At 39.4% G+C, this 11,464-nt stretch overlaps 1 protein-coding gene across 5 annotated transcripts; it reads right to left on the reverse strand.

The window, feature by feature from the left end:
* Nucleotides 1-217: 217 nt before the first annotated feature.
* On the reverse strand, nt 218-5,473 carry LOC132616586 (uncharacterized). 5 transcript variants are annotated; one of them, XM_060331097.1, is made up of 11 exons: nt 5,174-5,472; nt 4,220-4,301; nt 3,768-3,994; nt 3,485-3,602; nt 2,650-2,733; nt 2,423-2,546; nt 1,853-2,325; nt 1,599-1,675; nt 1,311-1,568; nt 817-903; nt 218-543 (listed from the first exon to the last, which is right to left on the reverse strand). In XM_060331097.1, exons 2-11 carry the CDS (start codon nt 4,238-4,240, stop codon nt 432-434), a joined length of 1,581 nt encoding a protein of 526 aa, XP_060187080.1. In that variant the 5' UTR covers nt 4,241-4,301; nt 5,174-5,472; the 3' UTR covers nt 218-431. The 5 variants fall into 5 exon arrangements, with proteins under 5 accessions (XP_060187080.1, XP_060187079.1, XP_060187078.1 ...); XM_060331096.1 differs by having other exon boundaries at nt 1,311-1,675; nt 2,650-2,730; nt 5,174-5,473; XM_060331095.1 differs by having other exon boundaries at nt 1,311-1,675; nt 5,174-5,470.
* Between the last annotated feature and the right edge of the window lie 5,991 nt (nt 5,474-11,464).

An 11,464-nucleotide genomic window follows, 5' to 3' on the forward strand; every position in this document is an offset into this window, starting at 1 on the left:
GTCGTTTTCAGATTGTAATATCCAACTAGATGGGCAGAGATGTATGCTTGTTGGCAGGGAGTGAGGGCACACATACTGTAGGCCTGTAAAATTGGTCACTTATCCTTGCAAAATAGGAGGACCAAATCCGAACACGAAATGGCAAAAGAGAAGTTAGCCCTTCAATGCTTAGGGGAGACCAGATTTGGCTTTGGCGCCGCCATTAATTGCTGCAAAGTATGAGAAAATTTTCTTTTATAAACTAACTGGTCAATAAGCCCCCAATAAAATAAACCCATAGATACAGCATCAATTCAAAATTTACGCAGAGACTGTACAATTCCACCTCAACCCATCATTATCCTCCCCTATAACCAGATAAAAAATAAAAAAGCTACAACACCTTTCTAAAGGGCGCTCATCAACAAAGTTAAAAAAACAATTAATCTTAGTCATTGATGGCTCAACTTGCGCTTCTTGGCCTGTTTTCTCAGTCGCTCCCGCCTTTCTTCTTCTTCTATCTTCCGAAGCTCTTCTTCATCCTCTTGCCTTGCTATTTTCGCACTGAGGAAACCAAAAGGAAAAAAGCAGGTCAGGATTGTTTAATCCCTCATCTACCTGTTCACTTCTGCACTAACCACTTAAAGAGTACATTTCTTGCCAAACTTAAAGTACTATGCACAAATATGAGCATATATAAAACTATTACCATATCAATTGTAAAAATACTATGAACATCGTCAGTTGAATAGATATATATATATATATATATATATATATATATAATTGCCAAAAAAGGAGTGAAAATAAGACTGCTCTACAAGACATGTTACCAACCTCCGCCTTTCTTCCTTCAATATATCATCAAAATTAGCCTCCATGTCACTATCATCATCGTCATCATGGTACCTGTTAGGATTATACCTGGAAAACAGATAAGACACTTCCATCAGCCAAAAGAAAGAGGCGACATTAACATAAGCAATAACCAAAATTAAAAACGTCCTGTTTTCCGAAACTTTTGAATTATTTCTAATGAAGAACCATCAAACAGGTTTCAAAGAAAGCATATATATCTCTAATCCTTAATTACAGTCCAATTGGAGAAACAAAACATCATTCAGTTTTATGACAGAAACACCCATCAGTTGGAAGTTATTTCTCCGCAAAGGGGATGTAAACTTTTCAAACCGCAATAAACCACTTATATTAGCAATCTTAAATGTTCTACAGCTAGATGTTATACTTATGCAATGCCAACTGAACTCCCAACGGAAAAAAAGGAAGAGACATAAATTTGTAAGGGAAGGAAGAAAGGAGAAATATATTACCCAAACATCTTCCTGATCATACTAATGGCTTCTACTCCATCATCTTCTTCATCATACATTGGTTTTCTTGCTGGGCGCCTATCATCTTTCCGATGAACTGGCGGGCGCCTGTCATCTCTTTGCTGAAGTGTGGGGCGCCTCTCCTCTTTTCGCTGAAGTGCTGGGCGTCTATCATCTCTTTGCTGGAGTGCTGGGCGCCTATCATCTCTTTGCTGAGGTGCTGGGCGCCTGTCATCCCTTTGCTGAAGAGCTGGTCGCCTGTCATCTCTTTCCTGAGTTGCTGGGCGCCTGCCGTCTCTTTGCTGAAGTGTTGGGCGCCTATCGTCCAAGGGACGAGCTCCATTTCTAGGAGGTGGTGGTTTTATCTGTTGGGATCACAAATTCCAATCAGTGAATTCTCAAAGGTCAAAAAGTTGGAGGGATTAAACCAAATCTCAACCCACCGAACAAAGATAAAACAGCCAAAATACATTTACTTCAAAAAACAAACAAGACCTTAGAAAAGAAAAAAACATTAAATACAAGATCAAGGCACAGCTTACCTGAGGTCTAGACGAGGAGGCTGGCTGTTTCTGAATCGCCACCTGAGTTTTGGAGACAGGCACACCTTGTTTTGACATCACTTTTGACTTTCCAGATTCCAATGGTATCCTATTCTGTACCGAAGATTGCCTTGGTGCAGCCGGTTGCACCCTTGAAGGGGTTGGCCTGTGGGAAGCAGGCACAGTACTCTTGGCGCCTGGTGTCAAAAATTTCTTATCATTTGGATTCCCTGAAACCTTGGGGGGCACCCCTTTTGGACCCAAAGGCCGCCCAGGTCCACTTCCATTACTGCTACCGAACTGTCTTCTAGAGTCTAATGGCGGTTGAGTCGGTTTATTAATAGACATCGATCTCTGAATCACCGCTTTAGGTTGCATTTGGCTGCTTCTTTTCACTTCACCATCATCTAGAAGCTTTCTCCCAGAATTACTTGAAGTCTGCTTGCCGCTTGGACGTTGAACTAATCGTGCATCTTCAATATCATCAAAAACCCTGAATAAGTTTCTCAATAAATATAGAACGTGTGATAGGATAAGCAGAAAGATGAAAAACAGTGACCAAGAGCGCACCGCAATTAGGGGCAGACACTTTCTGAGTTAAAGAACCTCTTGATGGACCAGGAAGTTCAGCATCATCAGATAATAGAAATGAATAGTCCCTCGTATTTTTTACCATATCGATCTTTCTTTTCAACTACAGAAAATCAAATGACACAAAAAGCCTCAGTAAAATACAGAGTACATGAGTAGAAACATCAAGAAAACTGTTCGAGATATTGCAATAATTGAAGTATTACCCCATTTGTGACTTTCGGTGCATGGCTGCTGGTGGAAGGTTTTGATCCTGCAGGTTTTGAAGCAGCCCTCTTATTGCTCTGCTGCTGAAAAGGCAAGGATCAGCATCAGATGTAGTGTACGCTGATACCAGAAAGAAAAAGGATACATGTACTGAAAGGATATATGCTTGCCCCAATTAACATGACTTCAATCAACCAAGCAGAGCATGTCTCACCGAGAATATCTAGTGTAAAATGCTATGATGGGTTACATCATTCTGATAGTGTGAAAGTGGAAGCTAAAGCAGATGACATTAATATGCCCTAGAGAGGCTTTATGAGGCAATGATGCATTAACAACATTAACAACTATGACTCAATCCCAAACAAGGTGGAGGCCTCTATAGTAATCCTCAATGACCATGTTTCTCCATTTAAACTTATCTCATGTGATAACTATTATACCAGATTAAAAGCAAGAAGTAAATTAAATATATATATAAATAATAGTAATACTAATAGTAGAAGTTTTCGATATTTTTAATGGCATAGAAATCTATACTAAGACTAAGATACTCCTAGAAAAGCATCAAACCTCAATACACATAGTACTAACATGACTAACACACATCCCTAACTAGTTGATATCACCTATATAGATCTTTACTTCCATTGTGCCCTATCTTTAGCTAAGTTTGCATGGTTCCAAGAAATTGTAGGTCTCTTTCAAAAAAACTTCCCTCCATATGATTTTAGGTCTACCTCGTCGCCCTAAGCACAAACCATCCAAAGGTATAAAGTTGCCCCAATAAAATAGTACAAGCAACTTAATATGCATTTGAAATTCGATACATACCGAATGACCAGATTTCATGACTTTAGCTGCCAGATTTGGATTCTCCAATAGCGACTTGCTTTCTTGGATTACTCTTTGAGAGATAACAGGCTGTGAAGGTCCAAAGAAGGAACCAAAACTGCAGGAGCACAGAGAAATGGTAAGACTAAAACCAAAAGCCACAAAAACAAAATGTAATATAAACTTTAAAACCGAGTTAACAACAAATAAATTTCGTGAAATTGATAACTTCTAAATCAGAGCAACACATGTAGTATCATATCCACATACTAGCAGCACTCACTTATCCCTGGATGGCACATTCTTTTTAATTTCGCGAGAACCACCGCCTAGTTCTTTCTTCCTCTGTTTCCTGATATCCTCTTTTAACCGTTGCCTTAGCTCCAGGTACTCTAACAACTCTTCTGAAGGCGGTTGAGGCTCTTCATCCTCATGTTCCTCTTCACCAGCCTCTTCATCTTCTTGATCTACACCTTCATCCTCATACTCATCCAAATACTCGTCGTATTCCTGCACGAACGTAAATGCAATTCCCGAATTAATCAAAGAATCTGCTACACGAATCCTTTTGATCCATTCTACTCAATATTAAACAATAAATCTTTTAAGGCGAATTAAGGTTTTCCTAAAACTAGATATTTTCCATTTTCCAAGTCCACACTTAATCCCTACCAAGGTGATATAAAAGCAGCACAATTAGGAAAAAGGGAAGTCGTAAAAGACGCATAAGCTTACATCTCCTTCATATCCCCGCATAGCTGCTAAGATCAGCTGACCTGATTCTTGATGCCTCAGAGAAGAACAAAAAGAAGAATTCCTGAAATAAATGAGAGAATGAAAAGCTATGACCACAAAATATGAAAAGTTTCCCCAAATATAAAGCTTGACCCGTAAGGAACAATAACCAATAGACATCCCCTCAAACAGATTAGAAGACAACACCAAATAAATAGAGGTGGTATTTGATTTTCTGAAATCTTGCAAAAAGTTTTTCCGAAATTCTTTTTGTCGCAGTTTTTCAGGAGTTTTCACCAAAAAAAAAAAACCTAAAATTGTTATCGAAGAAGAGATTTGAGGGTGTTTTTCGAGCAAACGTGTTTCTTCCGTCACAAAACACAGACATATCTTCAAAAGAACTACAATAACTATCCAAACATTCTTATTTTGCACCAGTTTTTTCCAAAATCATTTTTTTCCTACAGAATCTTCAAAAAATTGCTCAAACGGCTCACAAAAATCAGATCTTGACACAAAAATCAGAAGAACACGAACCAATCAAACTTGAGAATTCTCTTTCAATGAATCTAGCCAATTCACAAAAGATATCAAAACTTATAAGTTTGAACAACAGACATCCATGAATCTATCGATCTACCGAATTAAAAAAAAAAACAGAAACTTTGAAGGAAAAAAAAAAAGAAAAATTAGTGAATATTACCACTATCGATCTACCAAATCAAAACAAACCCGATTTTTTTTTAAAAAAAAGGGGGAAAATTACAAATATCGATCTACCGAAGAAAAAAACAACCGAAAACTTTGAAGAAAAAGTAAAAATTACCTGTATGGATCTACTTTTTAAGTGAAATTCGAATACAAATCAGAAAAGGAACACCGATTCTTATACAACTCAAACAAAACCGAAAAACATTGAAAAAAGGCAAAAAAAAAAAAAGAAGTAAAATTTACCTGTATGGATCTAGCGAATCGAATGCAAATCTGAAAAGCAGCGCCGATTCTTAGAGAATGAAACGAATAGTTTCCGGATCTGAAGAAATCGAGTTTTGAGATGCGATTTTGAGGGTAAATTGGGAATTTGTAATGTTTGTTTGGGAGAAAAAGGAAGATAAAGTTCGTAGGGCAGCGAGGAGGAATGAGGAGCGAGGCTATCGTACGCTGGTGGGTGTAAATACCCCAAAACGGGCTCAATTTCTCTCCAGCCCATACTTGGACTGGAGGGGAATTGTTACACAAATATAATATGCTTCGATTTATAATTATATCTGCTCCCCACAACTATTTTTAGCCCCGAATATTGCCTTACTGCCTAATTCAACTCCCCCATTCGTCCAAAAACGGTTGCGTTAAGTTTAAGAAATAAAGCGAAATTTTTAAAATGTATGGTTCAAAATAAGTTTGAGATATTTGTGTGGTTATAATTATCGTATAAAGTTAAATTATTTTTAAATATAAAAATGTGTCAATCTTTTTGGGACAAATTAATACGGAAATCAAGATAATTTTCTGAGACGGAGGGAGTAGTGTTTTATACTCTAATTGGTTGGGTGAGTAGTTTCTCACATGTGAGACTTGGGATTTCTCCTCATCAACAGCGTTTTCGGTCAAAGCTAGTCCCAACGGGCTTACCTAGAACAATTTACAATTTCTGTGTGGTTTGTGAGCTATTTCTAAAAAGAGTGTCAATTAAGTCTTTATTTTTTTTTTTGTTAGAAAAGAATATTACCAAATCAAAAAAGAATTAACCTTATTTTTTCAAATTTATTCTTATTAAGTGTTAATTGACCAAAATCTCGATACCTATTTAATTAGGGATTATTTAGTCAAATTACTTATTTTTGCTTAAGAGTTAATATATTTTTAAGGAATATGTAAATGGCTGAGTGTACACTCTTTCTGACCAGGAGAAGTATTGCACAGTGAACAGGTTATCCATACACACCCAAAGTAGCCGTTGTAGGTTTTTTGGGAGTTAAAAAAAAATGAATTAGCACCACAAGGGTTGTGATGCGACGGAATCTATCCTCCCTTAATTAGATGTGTCAGATTAAACGGTTAGGGCTCATTTGGTATGCTGGATAAGAGATAACAATTTGGGATAAAATGTAAAATTATTTTATCTCGTATTTGGTTTGTGAGACAAGGAGTAACAATGTTATATCCTGTATTTTTTAACGTCAGATTAATTGCTGAGGTGGGACCCACACATCGAGATTTTTTTTGGAACATCTGAAAATTCATATGAATCACATATGAGAAGTTAAACACAATTCAAGAAGGACCCTTGAGCCAAATCAAAGTGGAAGTCCTCCAAACGAATATTTTAAGAAAACGTTTTCGGTGATCTGACTTCAAGGGGCAAAAACGGTATTATAAGTTTGGAATTTGGAAAAGTACCAAGAAATAAAAGTTGTAGATAATTGAATTAGCTTTCCAACCATAGGTCGTGGGTCCCCAGGTGACATCGGTACAAGGAGATATGGACGTTTTAAGGTTGAAAGGTCAGTGGGTTAGGCCCAACTCGGGACCAAACCGAGTTGGCCCAAAAAAATCAAAAAAATAAGTGGGCTAAGGTTTGGGCTTTGGCCGTCCATTTGGTGTGGGCTTAAGCCCACATCAAGGTTAATGAGTAAATAAAGAGATGACCAAGTCATCTTTTTCATCAAACTCCCTAGAATTTTCAAGAAAGTAAGAACAAGAAAAGAAGGAGAAAAACTTGAAGGCCATTTCGGCCAAGATCAAAAACCAACAAGAAAATTGATAAAAATTCTTCAAAAATCATTTTCTACCAAGTAAAGGGTGATTAACAAGGTGGAGTTGTTGTTGGAGCAGGAAAAATTCAAAATCATACAAGTTGTCAAGTTATAGTCAAGTGAGAAGTTGAAGAAGAAAGGTGAGTTTTGATCTTGTTTTATGTGTTATATATGGTTTATATGTGTTGTAGTATGCTAAAATGGATGAAATTCATGAAGGAGAGAAATATAGTACATGGTCGTGTGTATGTATATATGTGTAGGAGTCATGCTTCAATTATTTTAATTAGTGTTTGGTTGTTATTGTTGTGAATGATATGTGGAAAATGGAAGTTGAATGAATTTTGAGAAGTTGTAGTGTGTATGTTGGTGTTGGCCGTGTGGTTATGGTGAAAAAATGGAAGAGAATGAGTCCATTTTATTTAGTATTTTGTTTGTTGTTATGTTGTGGACTCTATGTTGCTAATGAATGTCTAGGAACCTTAGTGAAGTTGAAGTAGGTGGAGGTTTGTTTTAGAAGTTGTGTAAATTGAATGTAATGTTCTTGCATGCATGGAAGGTAATGTGGTTAGTATGATGTTGTTGGAATATAGATTATGAGGTTGTTATTGTTTTCATTAAAGTTAGAAAGTTTTTGGAAGAAGTAGTAAGTTGATTGAATATGGAAGTTGTTAGTATTGTTGTTGTTGGAATTGTGGTTGATATTTTGGCCGGGTTTGAATTCCCGGGATTGTTGTTGATTGAAATTAGCCAAGTTGAACTTGGTGGGATGGAGTATTTATAGGGGAAGTGCTGCCGAAATTTCGGTAGCCAAATGTTTCCTTAAGATTCTAACTCTAAGTACCCTAATAAGAGTTTTGGTAAACATGACCAATTTGCAGATTTTGACGAGATTGCGACGTGAATTTGGAATAGCAAAAGGAGAGGAAAGAGGTATGTAAGGCTTCACTCTTCTTTCTATGGCATGTCTTAGATGTAATAAGTCGGGTACGAGCCTCGGGGACAACCCTAGCCCCCGGAATCCGCACCTAAAGTTTTTCACTTTTTGTTCAATAGAATTGAACTAGAAAGTGTGCAAATGATGGAAAGACCTCTTAAACCCTTAGAACTTGCACGAGTGGGACCCGATTACCCTAGAACCCTCACAAGTAATGACATGACACGTAATATATGTAATTAACATACGCCACCCCATCCGGCCCGAGGTGGGCCCGCTACTCTCGGATTTTTCCTTACAGTGTTGCTTGACTTATTAGAAGTGAATCCAAAGGGAACTTTTGATCCCGAGTTCGTTACCAAATGATAAGTACTATGACTCCTCCAACGAGGACCCTTCCATGACGAGAATGATAACAATGACATTACATAAGAGGATATGCCTATGATACGCACTACCGGAACGACTCTATGACCAAGATAACTAAGCTAAGTATCTTATGTAAATATGAAAATGATAAATTAATTTTTGAATCTTATTTATATTCCCTAGCTATGCCTTTATTTTCTAAAGATTTCAAAGTCTATGAACTGTCATCTATGATGCCCACAATTTCATTCTACGTTTACTTTAATACTATTCTCCATTGACCATCTCACCTCAAAATATTCGTCCCTTCGAGGTGAGACAAGAGCGATCACGAGTATTCCATAATGTAATCGGAGGTCACCGGCCTTACGCCGCTCCGATGGCTATATGATTTTTCCTTGGGCTCCCTTGTGTGCTTATAGGATATATACATATAGAAAACATGTCTATGTATATAAGACATGTATATATATATATATAAAACATGTATATGTATATAAGATATGTATAAGTATATAAAAGATATATATGTATATAAGACATGTATAAGTATATAAAAGATATATATGTATATAAGACATGTATATGTAAGCAAGCTATGTATATGAACCTGGGTTGGGGGGAAGGGATACATGGGGGAATGGGAAGGGAAACATGTTTCATTGCTACCTGATCAGCTGGCTTATCATCCCGGACGCGGGGTGCCCGGACGCGGGATATATGGGTGAGCCGGTGTATATCGGCGCTATGTGGGTGAGCCGGCATTGTTCGGCGCTATGATATGACCTACCATGTCATGACCAGACATGCTATGATAAGATATGCTATGGTAAGCTATACTATGACATGATATGCTATGATCTGCTACGACAGGACATGATATGACAAGCTATGCTATGCTATGATACGCTATGATATGCTATGCTATGGTAAGACATGCTATGACACGCTATACTATGACACGACATGCTATAACATGCCATGCTACGATATGAGGTACTATGTTATGATATACTATAGCCTGACACTCTATGACACGATATACTATGACGTGATATACTACGACAAGACAAGATAAGATATAATACGATATGATACGAGATGATAATATATGACATGAGATATGTTCTATCTTCTATATTCTATGACTCCATGACATTATTAATTATACATTATGTTACTGCTAGTGTTATCTTTCATGCCTTACATACTCGGTACACTATTCGTACTGACGTCCCTTCTTGTGGACGTTGCGTTTCATGCCGCGCAGGTCAGCAGATAGGCGGATTTGATCCTTAGGAGCCTTACCAGCAGTGTTGACAGCGCTCCAGTTGTTCCGGAGCCTCACTCCTGCGGTACTATTTTGTGTATGTATATTCGGGCACGGCAGCACCCGGCCCTTTCTATGTATAAGTGTACTACGTCTAGAGGCTCGTAGACAGTTATGTACAGTCAGTTAAGTACAGTTAGATATATGGTGTTTTGGCATGCTAATGTTGATGTATAAGTGATAACGAAGTTTATTAGTCTATGTTCAGAATGACGCCGCTAATGTTAATGTTAAAAAAAAATGGCTCTGTTTACATGGCTTGCTAAGAGATAAAGGTAAAACGATAGACAAGGGGTGCTCGGTACAAGTATCGGGTACTCGTTACGGCCCCTAGACGGGTCGTGACAGAAGTGGTATCAGAGCAGTTCGATCCTAGGAGTTTGTCTACGAGCCGTGTCCAGTAGAGTCTTGTTTATAGGTGTGTAGCGCGCCACACTTATAAACAGGAGGCTACAGGGCATTTAGGAAATATGACCATCTTTGTGTCCTAAGATCGTGCGATAGAGCTATGCTATTAGGTATCTATGTTCCCTTCCTAATCCTATGCTATGGTTTCAGTACTGTCGATGAAGAGATCAGCTTCAGATGATGGGGGCACCAGTAAGGCCCCTAGAGTATCTCCAGAGCCGAGTAGGGGGAGCCTTGGCTATTCGATTGAGTCAGATCCGTCAGAGGACCCAGCCACAACTCCTCCAGATTTTCTGACCCCCAGAGCGGAGGATCCCGCGGAGGACAGCTATGATGCGGACCCGTCGGAGGATCCAGCGACAATTCCTCCAGAGATTCTGACCCCTAGAGCAGGGGATTCCACAGACAGTGGCTATGATACAGATCCCTCAGAGGATTCGACGATGACTCCCCCAGAGCTTCTTACTTTCAGGGAGGAGGATAGTCATGGCACAGATCCGTCAGAGCACTCTTCTGGGACGACGGACGAGGAGGCTTCCGGGGGTACGCCAGTTACCCCCGTGATGGAGGACCGTGTCAGTCCGTCCACCTCGGAGAGTGCTACGGATTTCTCCTGTCCCTTGTTCCGGCCATCAGAGAACCAGGAATCACCGCTATTCTCTTCGGACTCGGACGCGAGAAATGATGAGGGTCGGGCGAGCGATGAGCAGACAGACGAGAATGAAGAATATACTTCGCATGGTAGCTCCCCGGGCCAGGCTCGAGATTGATCGGCTACAGGTATATGAGATTTTCTTTAAAACTTTCTATGTATACGTAATCTCTGCAGGAATACTGATTAATAACGGCAGGTAGAAATTCAAAAAGGGGTCAAAGGTTTAGCGGCTATAAGTAATGGCGACTGAGATGTCCCCGCCACCAGTGTGAGTTTAGAAACCCTGGTAAAAGATAGTTATATGTATGGATAGGAGTAAATAGCGAAGATTTAAGCAGAGGCCAGTCGCACCAAGTGAGCAACCTTGAGGGAGGACCTCAAGGGCCTGCCTAGGCATCTCATAGGAGTGTCCTAGGTATCCATACGAGTTAGGGGACTCTATGGACGGCGTCGTGCCTGCGGGCCGTGTTGGGCACACAACATGTGCCGGAGGCTTGACGTAGGAACTGATTATGCCCCGCGGGCTATCTTTATGGATGTTAAAGACCTCTGTGCCGATTGAGTACTCGAGGCACCACTCAAGATCCTCGTGTATTGACTTGTGAGCTTGGCTTGGGTTTAACCTTGCAAGCAAGGGTGTGTTGGCCTAGACGTGCAGTCGTGGGGTGACGCTGCACCACGAGGGATGGAAGTAAGTTGCGAGGGCTATATTTGCCAATGCCATAGGACAACCATAGGCACATGAAAGAGGACCGCACCTGACAAAGGCCAAGGATTGGAAGTTGCCCTA

The sequence above is a fragment of the Lycium barbarum genome, chromosome 11 (assembly GCF_019175385.1).
Source record: "Lycium barbarum isolate Lr01 chromosome 11, ASM1917538v2, whole genome shotgun sequence".
In the NCBI taxonomy this organism is placed as follows: domain Eukaryota; kingdom Viridiplantae; phylum Streptophyta; class Magnoliopsida; order Solanales; family Solanaceae; genus Lycium; species Lycium barbarum.